Genomic DNA, 13,487 nt, shown 5'->3' on the forward strand with positions numbered 1-13,487 from the left:
GGCAGGGCACCCAACCTGGCACCTGCTCGACAACCCAGCCGAGCCAGGCCAACCCCCTGCTACTCTCTCTCTCTCTCTCCCTCTACTTACATTTCTCCTTTCTCCATCCTCCTCTCAAATATCCTCTCCTACGTCGCGCGTCATCCTCTCCTTCGACCACCCTCCACCGGAAACAAGCGCCGAATCTGAGAAGACTGCGGCCAACTCGATCGAACCTCATCATCCGGCGCAGCAACTACCAGTTGCCTCCGAAGGAGCATCGTCCGCTTTCGAACGAGGACTGCTACGAGTGCGATGATCGAGCAAACCTGATGGAATTGCAATGAGTCAATCGACAGCTGTCGGATGCTCCTGCCTCCTGACACGCCGCCGCCGCTGCCGTTACCCGACGATATTGCCAGTTGAGCACCGTCGACAGGAGTCGCGGCGTACCCGTCGGCTCCCAGCGCGATTGCCCTTATTTTTCTAAAGTCACACACATACACATATACCCATACACGCGCGCAGCCCAGCCACGTTACTCCCACGAACGAAAGCTCTGCTTTTTGTCACTGCCGCATTTCTCACCAGGCAAGAAAGCCTGGTCGAGACAGCACGCTTCGAACACCGAGGAGGATATCGAGTTTCGAAGGGCTATCCTGTAGCAAAACAGGAGAAACGACTAAGACATTCTTTCACGAGCTTAAAAGATTCCTTGCTGTCGAAACATATTACGACAGATCTTGTGAATATTGTTAATACTGTTGATAATACTGTTACGATGATTTGCGAGGCAAATATACTGTAGAGTGATTGGGGAACCCAAGGGAGCAGAATCATATCCGATGATTGGTCGTTTTTATCGGGCATTCGGATCGTTGAACAGTTCTCATGAGAATAGAGTCTTTCGGTAGTTGGTGATAAGGAGGCCTCGAGTGAGAAGATCCCTTGTGGAAGATGTCCTTGCACTATCCTCAGAGGTATCGGTACCGCTCGGCCGCCAAGGTCAGCGGAGGCGGATGTAACGGGGGTGGTGAGCAGGGCTCCGACAGCGATGTGGCCCAATTGAGTGACCTTGAGGATGACGAGGAGGACGAGGATGGTGCAGCAGCGATCAATCGCCGAGTCATCCGCGATGACAGGGATGAGGACGACGACGACGAAGAGGACGACGAGGATGACGAGGAGGATGACGAGGACGACGAGGATCGCGAGGACGACGAACAAGGAGATAAGCTACCTTATCCAGGCTTCGTGCCCATTGCTCTGCGTTACCTCGAGCAAACCACTCGGCCGCGCAACTGGTGTCTCGCCCTCATCACTAATCCATATCCTTTTCTAATGCACATTTTTTTCTTTCCGCGTTTCTTTTCAATCGGTCTTTATATATATACAACTTCAAAAAATGACAAAAATTCTTTTCGCCCATTTTTTCATTAACTCAAAATTAATTACTGAAGGATTATACTTTTTTTGTTGTTGCAATCGTTGACTCTGTTTATTCTCTCGCACGAAGTGTTCTTTCACACGCTGAAAATGCTTCGTCCCTTTTCACGATACCTTTTGATAGGAGCGCAAACCAAGTGTAGATTGTAGTTGTTAATGAGTGCTAAAGTGAATAACCAGATTTCTTGTCGATGTGCCAATGTTGGTAAATCCTTGCAAAAAGTCTTAAATTTGGAAACTCGTAGTCCTGGAGAATATTGATATCGATTACCGTTGATTTCAATTAATGATTTCCAAGTTTCTTCGATAATTGGGATTGAGTAAACGAGAAAATGTGGGAACAAATGACGAAATTTTTGCTGAGTGAAAATTCGGGAAGAAAATCAATTCTGTTTTTTGGTACAGACTCTCGTCGTTATCAATTAAAAAGCGATTTTATAATTTTGCGCAGAGATTCAATGATGGATGCTTTTTGGCGAGGTATAATGACGCTATTGTCCGATCCTTCCCGCAGCTTTCGCAATGAAACTAGTTTCAGCTAGTCTTGGCTAAATAGGTCATTGATTGACCCACCTGCAAACGTATTCCCGAGTTTCGCATGAAAAGCTCCAAACAGAATAACGAGTAAATTATTTCGCAGCGCTGCTTTCTCCCTCGATATATCTCCAAGTACTTTCACTTATCAAATTTGAGACGCCGTTATCTTCTTTTGTGCCCGATAAATTTTACATCTGGTCCGAATTTCCTGAAATACGCCTCAAATAATTCATCGTATAATCGTTCCTCGACTAAATCATTTCACAAATTTACTGGCTCGCTTATTCTCGAACCTTTTGCAATTTCACGACCCAAGGAGTTTCTCTGTCTCTCTCTCTCTCTCTCTCTCTCTCTCTCTCTCTCGCTTGCTTGCTTGCTTTTCTTATTTTTCCAATATACTACACCGGTTTACACATACACATACACATACACAAGTAATCCAACGATTTCAGTCAGCAGCCAGTCTTATCAAGGTATTGTGTCGTTTCTCATATCTGCTACGTTCCATTGCATCAGCCTGCTTCCCTCTGATTCTTCAGCGACCGTATCAGCTATACGTATTGTTCACCCTCCAACTTGTTTCGAACGTCTAATCTTTAAACATTCCCGACTGGACGCTTCGCTTATTCCGTCAGCTTCTTGCATAGTTAAAGCTCTGATTTTTCGCTCTCGAATTTCCTCTCCAGTATTTTCCAACGTTTTCGCTAAAATATTTATATCCCTCGGCCCTTCTTCGCGATCTTCGGTTTATATCCTTCGACGTTCGAAGGTAGCTCTTCCTTATTCCAGCAACTCGTCGCATAGTTCAAGTGGATTATCGCACTATTAAAGTTCCGTTAGCGCGTACGTATCCTCTGGATGAAATTTTATCGCAGGAACGATTTTAATTTCACGGTGACTGGCAACGATTACGTGCATATTTAGACAGTCAGGATCGCTCAGCTCGCCATTCGTCACGTTTATCTCTCGGTCATTCATTATTATACGTCATGACTCACGCACGGATTTATTCTCGTTCCGTTTTCCATTTTTACACGTTGCCTTACAGTCGCGTGCAAGCAAGTCTCGCGTGTCTCGTCGCATTTTTATCTTCAACCACCTTTCGTTCCTGCTTGATTTATGAAATCATCCTGGCAGTATTTAAAGAGCGACCCGTGGCTTTCCCCCGTGATATCTCATTTGCTCTCGCACTTTGTTTTCGATAACCTTATCTCGTAATGAATTCTGAAACTCTTCTCTGCCTTTTTGGCAGCTAGGGTACCCATAGACAGAGCGTGAGTTGGCTCCCCTAGGGTGCTTGGTGGTGGTTTCGCAATCTTCATCCTTTCTCTTCGCGCGTTTGTGTGGAGCATAGCTATAGGTATAATTCTTATCTATAATAGGCATTGAGGAATATTTCGCCTCGTCCTTTATGTATACATATATATATTAGGCTCGATTGTCTGGTTATTGTCGCGTGCGTGCGTCGCAGGTTTTATCTGATTGGCGCGAGCTGAGACTGTTAGATGTTGCGCGCTTATTTCCGGCCTACTTTGCCATTCGGATTCGAAAAAGCTCTTTCTCTCCTGTGGGTTCTCGCGTGTCCTAGCGCGGCCTACTTTGCCAGTTGCCTTGGCTCTTCCCTCTTCGTCTCTTCTCTCTCTCTCTCTCTCTCTCTCGGCCAAGCCAAGAAGCAGCAGCAGCAGCTCGTTGGAGGGGAAAAAGGTGCCTGGGGAAATTGCGTGGTGTGGTGCGCCGCGCCACGAGCACGATTGGGTCGGGCAAAGTTTAGTCGGCGCGCGGCTACCAAGAGAAAGCCGGTCATTGTGCGACTACGAACAATGGACTCGAAAACGGCCTTGTCGCAATCCTACCCGATTCACCCCCTTCTTCCCTCCTTTTCTCTTTCTTCATCTTCTTCTTCTTTTTTCCCCTTTACTCATTTGGCTCCCCTATCCGCGTTCTCGATTGGTCCAACTCGAAGCATCGATCGGTGTATTCCAAGATAGCAGCGAGAAATTCATTAGATCCTTCGAGACTAATTCGTGGTAGTCGCGGCAGAGAGCCATTATTTTCGTACTATTCCGACGAATAACATTCGTTAAAAGGATTCGATTGACGGTATATAGCACGTTGGAAGATCGATATACACGAGACGTATCAATAAAATTCATTATACTAGTTAAGAGGTAGCGAAAGAGCAGTCTTCAATAGGCAATCGAGCCGAATGATTAATTTCATTATAAAACAAAACTTTCTCTTTTACTCTTGTCTCTTGTATTTTTGTTCAATCGAGCATAAATGAACATTTTCTTCCGCATGGAAAATGGCAAGCGTGATTTCGTCCATTCATGTAGAGAATTTTCTTTCTTTTGCTTTACGAAATCTTGAAGCGCTGTCATAAAATATGGAGAAGCACGTACCACGAAAATATTCAGTTTCAGGAGCGTCGCGTTTTACATATATTAAAGCTATGCAGTCGCGCCAGATATTAGACTGCTCTGCTATATATATATATATATATATAATTATCAAAGATAGTATCGATAATTTACTTGCGTCATTTTGGGTCAAAAGTATCGTACGTGATCGAGAATAGATAGACAAAGAGAGAGAGAGAGAGAGAGAGAGAGAAAAGAGGGGGGGGGGGTCTAATCAGAGTTAATTGTACAGTGTTGTGTGGAGTAGTTTTTGACGAAATAACGAGCGATTAGCTTTGCGATTTCCTATAAAATGGGAGTAATTGGTAGTAGGTAGGCTTGATTGGGGCGATGGTTCGGTGAGAAATAATGAGATCCGAGGCACGTGCTCGCGATATATATACTAATGTATAGAAGGAATAAAAATAGTGAAGTATAGCTCGCGTATAGAGCCACGTTTTCCCAACACTCACACGAGTGCAGTGGGGCCTGCAATGGTGATGGGTGCACAGGTGTGTGCAATGATGAGAAGAGGCAGGGTGGAGATAAAGGGGTAGTGGGAAGCTTGGGGGTGGAAACGAGGCAATCTTGACTGGTCGAGAGTACCGGAAGTCGATCGAAACAATTTGCAGGGCGCCGCCTATACGGCTGATTGTCTATTAAGCGTCGCGTAAACGAGCGACCGAGAAAAGGCTACATGCATGTCTCTCTTACCGTGGAGCAGAGAAAAAAGCCAAAGGTTTGTAGGGGATGCAAACGGGTAGGCCTGCATAGATGAGGAAATCGATCGTTCCTGTTGCAGGGATGCTATCCCGGGGTGTGATAGGCCTAGATTCACACCTTCTCGTATAATTACTATATATATTATACACACTCTCTTCGTTATAAATCATTTTCTTGCAAGTGCAATGCACGTAAATATACTCACGTAAATTTCTAATCTTTCGCTACACCCCCTACCCTACTTTCTTTATTCTCCAACTCTTTCACTGTTTTCCTCCAGATTTATTCCTCCAAATCTCATTGTTCCTGAATAAATATAGTTTATCCGAGCACGAAGCTCAATTGTTTCTTTTTCTCTTATCCAGCTCTCGCAGGAAAACTCCCAAAATTAGCAGGTTCCTAATTTCTATGGAAATTTTCATTTCTGTAATCCTACTCGCAGAAAATATTGCAACAGGGTAATGATGGTCCTGGAAATTTAGGTTTTCAATATTCATGAGTGTATAATGCAAAGCACAAGTTTTGCAGCAGTTTGTTTTTTCGTGCTGTATGGTATATCAACGCGCTCCTCGGGGAAATTAAAAATAGTTTTCTGATTTTCCGCTGTATAGATTTTTCGCATGTATTTTTAAGTTAACAATTAACGAGAAAATCAATAAAGATTGATTCGATCGTGCGCGGAGTTGCGTGCTCCAAGTAGATAATGAACGGAACAGAGAATTGAAAGGAACAGTATAGAGAAAGACGGAATGATGCATTTTCTAGCGAAGCTGCGAGTATACGTACTTACACGAGTATAGGTATATCTACTGTTTATTCTACAATCCACTTGATACGGAACTTACTTTCCTAATGGAGCAAACTTTTAATATCGTTTCTGATCATTTAGAAAATAGAAAAAGAGAGGGTAAAGGGGGGAAACAGGAAGCACTAGAAGTATTTTATAATCCTGGCCTGGTTAAAGCGAGACAGCCGATAACAATAAAACATTCGATCCCTGTAACATCGTTATTTCCTTTTCTGACGCTTCGTTCTATTCTAATTTATATCACTGGGTATATAGAATACGGTAAAATTATATCTGCTTCTAACCAACGACGATAAAAAAAGACAGTGTAAAGAAAATTAAATAGCCATCGAAGTTTTTCAAGAAATTTATAAAACTTGGTAGAATGTTTAATGGAATCTGGAAGAAATGTCCCTGACCGTAACTGACGTTATATCATATAATGCGCTACATGCACACATAATACATATACAGTGTAGTAACATGACTGAAATGAAACAAGAGTCGACCAATGAATTCGATGCGCAATAATTGGACAGGAGCATCGTAAAATCAATATTCTTCAAGACACGAAGTTCTTGCAAGGGAAGAAATTGTACGGTACGTTTGATCGATGAGAAATATCGATAATCGTCGTCGTTGTGTCAAAATGTTCTCTCTCGAGTTAGCATCCGTTATCCGCCATTCGCCATATTCTCATTGTTAGACTCCACTCGTTCGTTCGTTCTTTAATGCGAATTTAATTTATCGATCGGCCCCGAGCAATGTTTGCGAATGACGAATTCGCGATAGTTGGAACGAGTAATAAGGGAAAATTAAAATTTGCCCTTTTGGACAGCAGCTGCATGAGTTTTCACGAAATGATTAGGCTTGCTGGCGCTATGAGGAAATTCGTATTCGGGCCGAGTCTCGTCGAAAGCGGGAATGATTAAGTGTCGTCGATGATGATGGTAAGGGATTCGAGGTTGAAAGCCGAGGTAGTCGGGAGCAAACACGAGGGTGGAATATGAGGGTGGATCCGGGTGATTTAGGTCTGCCCGCTTTTCCAGCCGATCCTGTCCAAATCCAGAATTTTTGCGATCGATGCTCCGTTACTTATTTCCCGTCACTTCCGTTTGTTTTGCCCCCCCCCCCCCCGCACTTCCACCCTTCTCCACACCGAACCAATACACACGCACACCCAATTCTCCACCCATCTGACACAGCTGACGGCCTGTAACAAAATCTCATGCGATACATATATATATATATGCATCGTGTACGCTCCATTATTGCCAATTCAAAAATTTCGCATATTTTGCATGACTCCGAACAAAAACTTTCTGCAACATTTCTAAATTTAGAGCTTGATTGAAAGTTTGTTAATATTCTAAAATTTCTCTCGTAGTTCTATCGAGTAAACTGTAAAAGGTCACCGGATTCTTCTACCAATAAGAAGTCTCGAATTAAGCAGCTTTTAATCCCACTAACAAGATTTAAAAATAGTGTAGCGGAACTTTCTTCCGCGAAGAAGAAAAAGTAAAAATATTGCCAGGGAATGTTTAACGTTCGAAACTCTCAGCGACACGTACATAAAGCTTTCAATACACGCGCATTACCAACCAAGAATTTCCTACGCGTCTATGCGCACGCGTCGAAAGAGATTTACTGACAAATACATGAACGGGAACTATGGGCACACGTGTTACACAATTACACGCGCATATACGTCAGTGTGTAAAGTCAAACACACACCGCGATGCATGTTTCTCGGGGCACACATGGATCTTGCTATATGTTTCCTGATGTGGAAAATATAATACATACTATATATATATATATATATATATATGAAGTACAATTTAGAACACACACGCATAAATGCGCATGCACGTCGGGACCGAAAATATTAAACAGACGTATAGCTATAGGGAATACCAAACACACGCGCTGATATACAATTTTCAACACGTACCACACGATAAAAACATTAAATCCATATATCGACTTGGAATATAAAACGTACGTATTGAACTCGCACTCATCGATAAATTGTACACCCCGATGCATCGATAGTTTGTTGCTATACAGGGTGCTCCGAAAAACTATATCAGGCGATTCGAAAGCGAGATATTAGAGTGCACAGTATCAAAAGTTTAGTACGCGATTGAGATGGATTGAATTATTGGAAAAAGCTCAAATAATTAACACAATAATAATTCATATAGAAGTTATACAAATTGGTATTTATAGAAATGTGTGTTTTGTGTATGTGCTTAAAAGTATCAAGTACACAGTTATACTGTAAACATGTGTACACGTATGTGCACAGACTCACGAATATTTTAATGCCAAACACAGAGGTGGACAAATTTCTAGTCGTGTCGTAATTAGAGATTTTTAAAGGGTTGCACGCGTGTTCCCATATACATATACGTAATTCACGAAGAGAACCCAGCAAACAGGTTCTGGTCTGTTGTAATTATAGCAACGTGAGAAGAGTTTCACACAGTTTAATTGCGTATTTTCATTCTACTAATGATTGCAAAATAAACAAAATTCATGAAGCGAACGACCAGTCCACTAAAATCATCGTGAAAATTCAATTATAATCTATTGGACAACACTGCGCTACGAGCGAGTAAAATATTTATGTTTTTCCATAATATAGGCGATGGAATAAAAAATGATAGGAAATTGAAGGAAAACTTGATTGTCGATTAAAATTATGAAGGACGAATTCGACCGTTATCTCTTTGAAAGTAAAGCCCAACCTATCGCAATACTGATGTGCATGTTACATCGGTAAGAAAATATTCTTATTGTCTAAGCTAGAGGGGGATGAAAATTTCCCTCGTTATTCTCCCCGAGGAAATTTTATTCTATATAACTGTGATAAACAATTCTTTTCTCACAAATTGGAGGAAAGAGCTTTGACAGGAGGTTTTATTATCGAAGAGATAATAATTATTATAGAAGCATGCTTAACTATTGATTGAAATATTTAAATAATGAGTATGTAGGGTGAGATGGGCTTTTATTTTTGCCTCACAGCAGATATTATTAGTTGCCATTATTGTCGGTTAGAAGAGCGTGGTTATATGGGACGAAATATATAAAATCGGTTTAAAGCTATACAGTGTCAGCGTCCATCGATGTGTGTGCTTGAGCAAGAAAGAAGAAGAAGAAAAAAAAAGAGAGAAACGGAAAAGAGGGAGGAATAAGAGAAGGTAAAAAGTAGGAGCAGCTCGAGTTGTACGTGTCGGTGTATCGGAGCAAAGCAAAGCACATCTGGCGGTGGAAAGGCTCGTTGAGAAAACATACGTTGAGCGCGTGCGAGATCTGTAAATGGAGCATGAGATAAGCGAGAATCCAAATGGCGCCTGCCCTCTCTCTCTCTCTGCACTATACTTTTACGAGTGCCATTTTTCTTCATCTTCTATCGCACGCGTTGGATATTGCGTAGAGATTACCACTAGTCTGGTCTGCTCTTGCGATAAGCCTTTAATCCATACCTCTTCCTTCTATTCCTGAGAAAAATATCCGATTCAACTTCGTACATCACCCCGCCCCCCCCCTCCCAACCTCTAATACACAACTTACCATCCCCTATAAAGTAGCCAATGCTGTTCCATCACCCTATCAATCATCACACTTGCACGTATGCCCATCAACTATTCTAATATACTATACCAAATCCTGGTAAAATATTCCAACCAAATATTTTCTCAGTCTCCCCATTCGCATAAACCATCAAGCAAACATTCTTTAAAAGGCCTGATGGAATTTTTAAACCAACAATCTTTCAAGCACCAAAGAAGAATTTCTACTTGAAGAAAAATTTCATTCAAGCTTTTCAATCGTGCTCTTTGAAACCTTCGCGCACCCTGCCTTGACCTGCTCTTTTAGTTACGATGTAAATCTCATTACTAAAAACTAATAATTGTTGGAAAGTTGAGTAATAATTCTGCTACAATCTACATATATACAATTATAGAATTGGTGATATTCGAATAAAAGTTAATTACTAATTGCAAATGTACTTTCTGTACTTTCGGACAAGTTCTACCTGGCAATTTTTGACGTTAATCCGAGCAGCTTTCGTCTACATGCGGAATAGAAGCTAGTTACGTACGTTATACGTAGATTCAGTGAAATCGCGAATTTCATCGTGAAGCATTTGAGCATGTGATATTTGAGGATAATTAGTGGGACGTTAAATTTGGCGAAATAATCGAGCTAGCTAGCTAATGGACACGATTTTGGAAAATTGACGCTGGAATATATGGTTGTCGAGGAAACTTGATACTCTTCCTGTTTATCTTTCAGGAGATTCTCGGTGGAAGGGGAGACGGGTTTTTGATGAGTTTCGGAGTAGGATCGATGCGACGAGAATCATGAAAATCACATACGAATGATAGTAATGTAATTAAGGAAAACCGTATCTTGACAATTAATAGGTGCCAGAACGGCAGTATTCGATAATTGAAGGGTTCACTCGGACTTGCCTAATCGATGGTAGATTTGTACAAGAGCTTGAGCTCCCTATTAGCGTGCTCGCTTAATCGACGGTGAATCTAACATCGAGTCCTTTGCCAATTAACCACGTTGTCGTACTGATTGCTACAGGTCGCGTCAAAACCACTGTCAAATCACTAATTAGGCTTTGCCGTAGGTTTACACTCCCATGCAAACTGCAATCTATAATCTTACAAATTTTTATCGCATCTCTATAATGAATCAAGCACTACCTTTTTCCCCCTTGTTTACCGGAAAAGCAATAAATTACACAAAAATATATTACCGATAAATGGTACGAGATAAGTATGTGCAAATCTTTTGAAAGATTGTATATGTATGGAATAATCTAATATTTACTTGACTGTTGGAATATACGAATATAATAATACGGATGAGGGAGGTTTGAAAGGTTTTGTTTGGTGGGATGAGAAATGTGTTTTGAAGAAATGTGAAAGGAAATGGGTTGAATATTGAATATGATGATTTATTGTATTAAATACATTTTCCTATTTGTCAGTTTTTTATCGTTGGATAACCGCTTGTTTGCAGACCAGCATGAATAAAACATTAGTATTCGCCTGGTGAGACCCATCCCTCTTTTACTCATTCTTCTCTTTTCCTCTCCCTCATTCCGTCCTTCGTGTCTCGACTAATGTTAAGAGGATGCACGAGTATATCGGTCGCCCAGATTTCTCAATGCGAAGCTTCAATTTTATCTTGACGACACGAGGTATTCTAATCTTCTCGAGCTTTAAAAAGAAATATGAAGAAGAACACGTATGTGTGTGTGTGTGTGTGTATGTGTGAGAGAGAGAAAAGGGCGTCCTCCGCAATCTAGATAAAATCTTGTATTTATAAAAATTTCCTCGATAACCCCCGAATAATCCGAAATCAAAGCTGTAAACGATGCAATCGATTAACGAAATTCTTCCATTCTTCATATACGGATATTCGAACAAATCTACGCTTCTGCCAAGGAAAGAATCCACTGTTCCGTGAAAATAAACCATAACAAAATGACTCATTAATGGAACGGAAAAGATTTTTGAATGCGAAATTGCGAGCGAGTTTTAATGAAGAAGCTGGAACGAGCTGGAAGAGAATTTGGTTGAAATGCTCGGCGATGAAACGCGTTGGGCTTGAACACTCGTGGAATAATAATTTCGTAATGAATGGGAGAGGGAGAGAAAGGGGGTAGGGTGGGGAGGAGGTGGACAATACTGGACAATTATCGAATGGTATTGAAACGTGGAATAACGAGATGAAAGAAGAATGGTGGGTGGAAAAATTCGAACAATTTGCAATAACGGCGCGTCTGTGTGTTATAAGGTCTGGGAGGATCGAGGGAGGGGGAGAGAGGGTGAGGGAGGGAAATTGATGCTTCCGAAGGTCCGAGGATACCTGCGATCCCAATTGGCGAGCTGGGATTCTTCAGGGTTGAAATTTCTCGCGATCCTTCCGCGTCTTCTTTGCATCGGATCCGACGGGATACGAATAAGGCTGCACACGGAGGAGAGTGAGCCGAGGCCAGCCGTTTTATTGATCGGCCACTCTGCACGTTTGTGGAAAGTAGATAACGCAAGAGAGGAGTCCCTTTCCCAGAGTTTCAACCCCCTGTTGCCTCTTTACAACTATTAGCTATCTTTTTAACCACGACACGCTTCGTACTCCCCCAAGAGCTGGCTGGACCACACCGACTGTTTATCCATAATCATCCACATCGCACTATCCTGCACTTCTTAAGCGGAGATCGCTCTGTTTCCCTATACCTTCGCTACTTTGCTTCCGTCACGAAAACTCTCAAACCTCCTTTTTTTCCCCTTTATCACTCCTACTTATCAACAGTTATTTCCCTACTTATTATGCCTTGGTCAAAATTTGCAACTGAATTTTATGCAAAGCAGATGTTTTTCATTCTTCCTACGCCCATTCTATTCTTCTCGGCCCTCTTATAGCTTTCTGCCTTAATCTCTTTCGAACTATTTTAGTTTCGTATCCGCGAGAGCTTTACTGGAATATGCTATATATACGTATAGAGCTCGTAATACTCGTCGGTAACCAATGCTCTTTTTCTCCTCTTCTTTAAAACGATAAGTAATTTCCCGAGCTTTGATGTTTCGCGTCACGTTACAATTTATGGCTCCTTCTTATTTATTCAACGAAATTATGTTCCTTTTTTAATGAACGGCAGACTGGGTTAATGATCCGCCCGATTCATTCTCATTTTTCAGAGGAAAGACAAAATTCGAATTTAGCATTATTCGAATATAAGCAGAGGAATATCCATAACGGATATACGAGGGATAATCCTATTATGATCGCAAATATAATTTAGTATTCGCTCTACGCATACCAACTACAAAAGTCGATAGGCGAAATTTCCTCACATTATCATTTTCCTGCTCATCGTGACCGAACCAATACTCGCGATCATTAAACAAAGGAACGATTTTTCCATTAAAGTTTGCTGAATTAAACCGTCCTCTAAAACAAACGCAATTTCGTTATATTCCGCTTGAAAATTGTCTACAATGTTGGTCTGTATTTTCCGGTATTTTTACAATTTCTCTAATAGCGGAAAATCCAAGTGATTGTACGAATGTTCGTTTACAAGAAATTAAGTTTCATTTTTCACATGACCTACCGTCCCAGAAACTCGTCCTTGATCCACCTGTGCTACTCCAGGTGAAATTTATCGGTCGACTCTGCCGCTGTTGCTGTTCGAAAACGTAATCGAGGAACCGGAAAAAGCTATGGGGATGTTTCCCAGCGGAGCATTAACGGTAATGGAAATTGGAATCAATCAGCTTACCCCCCTCCCCGCCACCTTTCTCTTTTTCTATCGAGCTGCAGGTAGCTCACCTGTAACATCGTCGCAAGAAATTAATTCATTCATCGAGAATCACCTTCAACAATATCCTTTCTCCCATATGATCGTAGAAAGCCATTTCGAACATTATGCACAAAACCCTGGAATGAACTTTGAAGAAAATTTAATCGACCGATCAACATAATAACTCTATACAGGATAATATTTAGTCCCATAGTTTAATAGATACACTATTAATTAACACCAACGTAGTTTGAAAGGAGCCCTAGCACAAATCTGAAGTAGA

General features: G+C 41.4%; 1 protein-coding gene across 2 annotated transcripts in view; it reads left to right on the top strand.

The window, feature by feature from the left end:
- The first annotated feature begins 15 nt into the window (after positions 1-15).
- Positions 16-13,487, top strand: part of LOC136785397 (voltage-dependent T-type calcium channel subunit alpha-1G-like) — a 34,512-nt gene continuing 21,040 nt past the window's right edge. Inside the window, exon 1 of one of the 2 annotated variants that reach the window (XM_066746421.1) lies at positions 16-1,307. In XM_066746421.1, coding sequence (XP_066602518.1) covers positions 937-1,307 — 371 coding nt within the window. In that variant the 5' untranslated portion in view covers positions 16-936. The remainder of the gene's footprint in view (positions 1,308-13,487) is intronic. The other variant, XM_066746422.1, reaches the window with a different exon arrangement.

This window comes from Prorops nasuta, unplaced genomic scaffold (genome assembly GCF_024137725.1).
Source record: "Prorops nasuta isolate Cenicafe-Biocafe unplaced genomic scaffold, Cenicafe_Pnas_1.2 PNAS00315, whole genome shotgun sequence".
NCBI classification, from domain to species: Eukaryota; Metazoa; Arthropoda; class Insecta; order Hymenoptera; family Bethylidae; genus Prorops; species Prorops nasuta.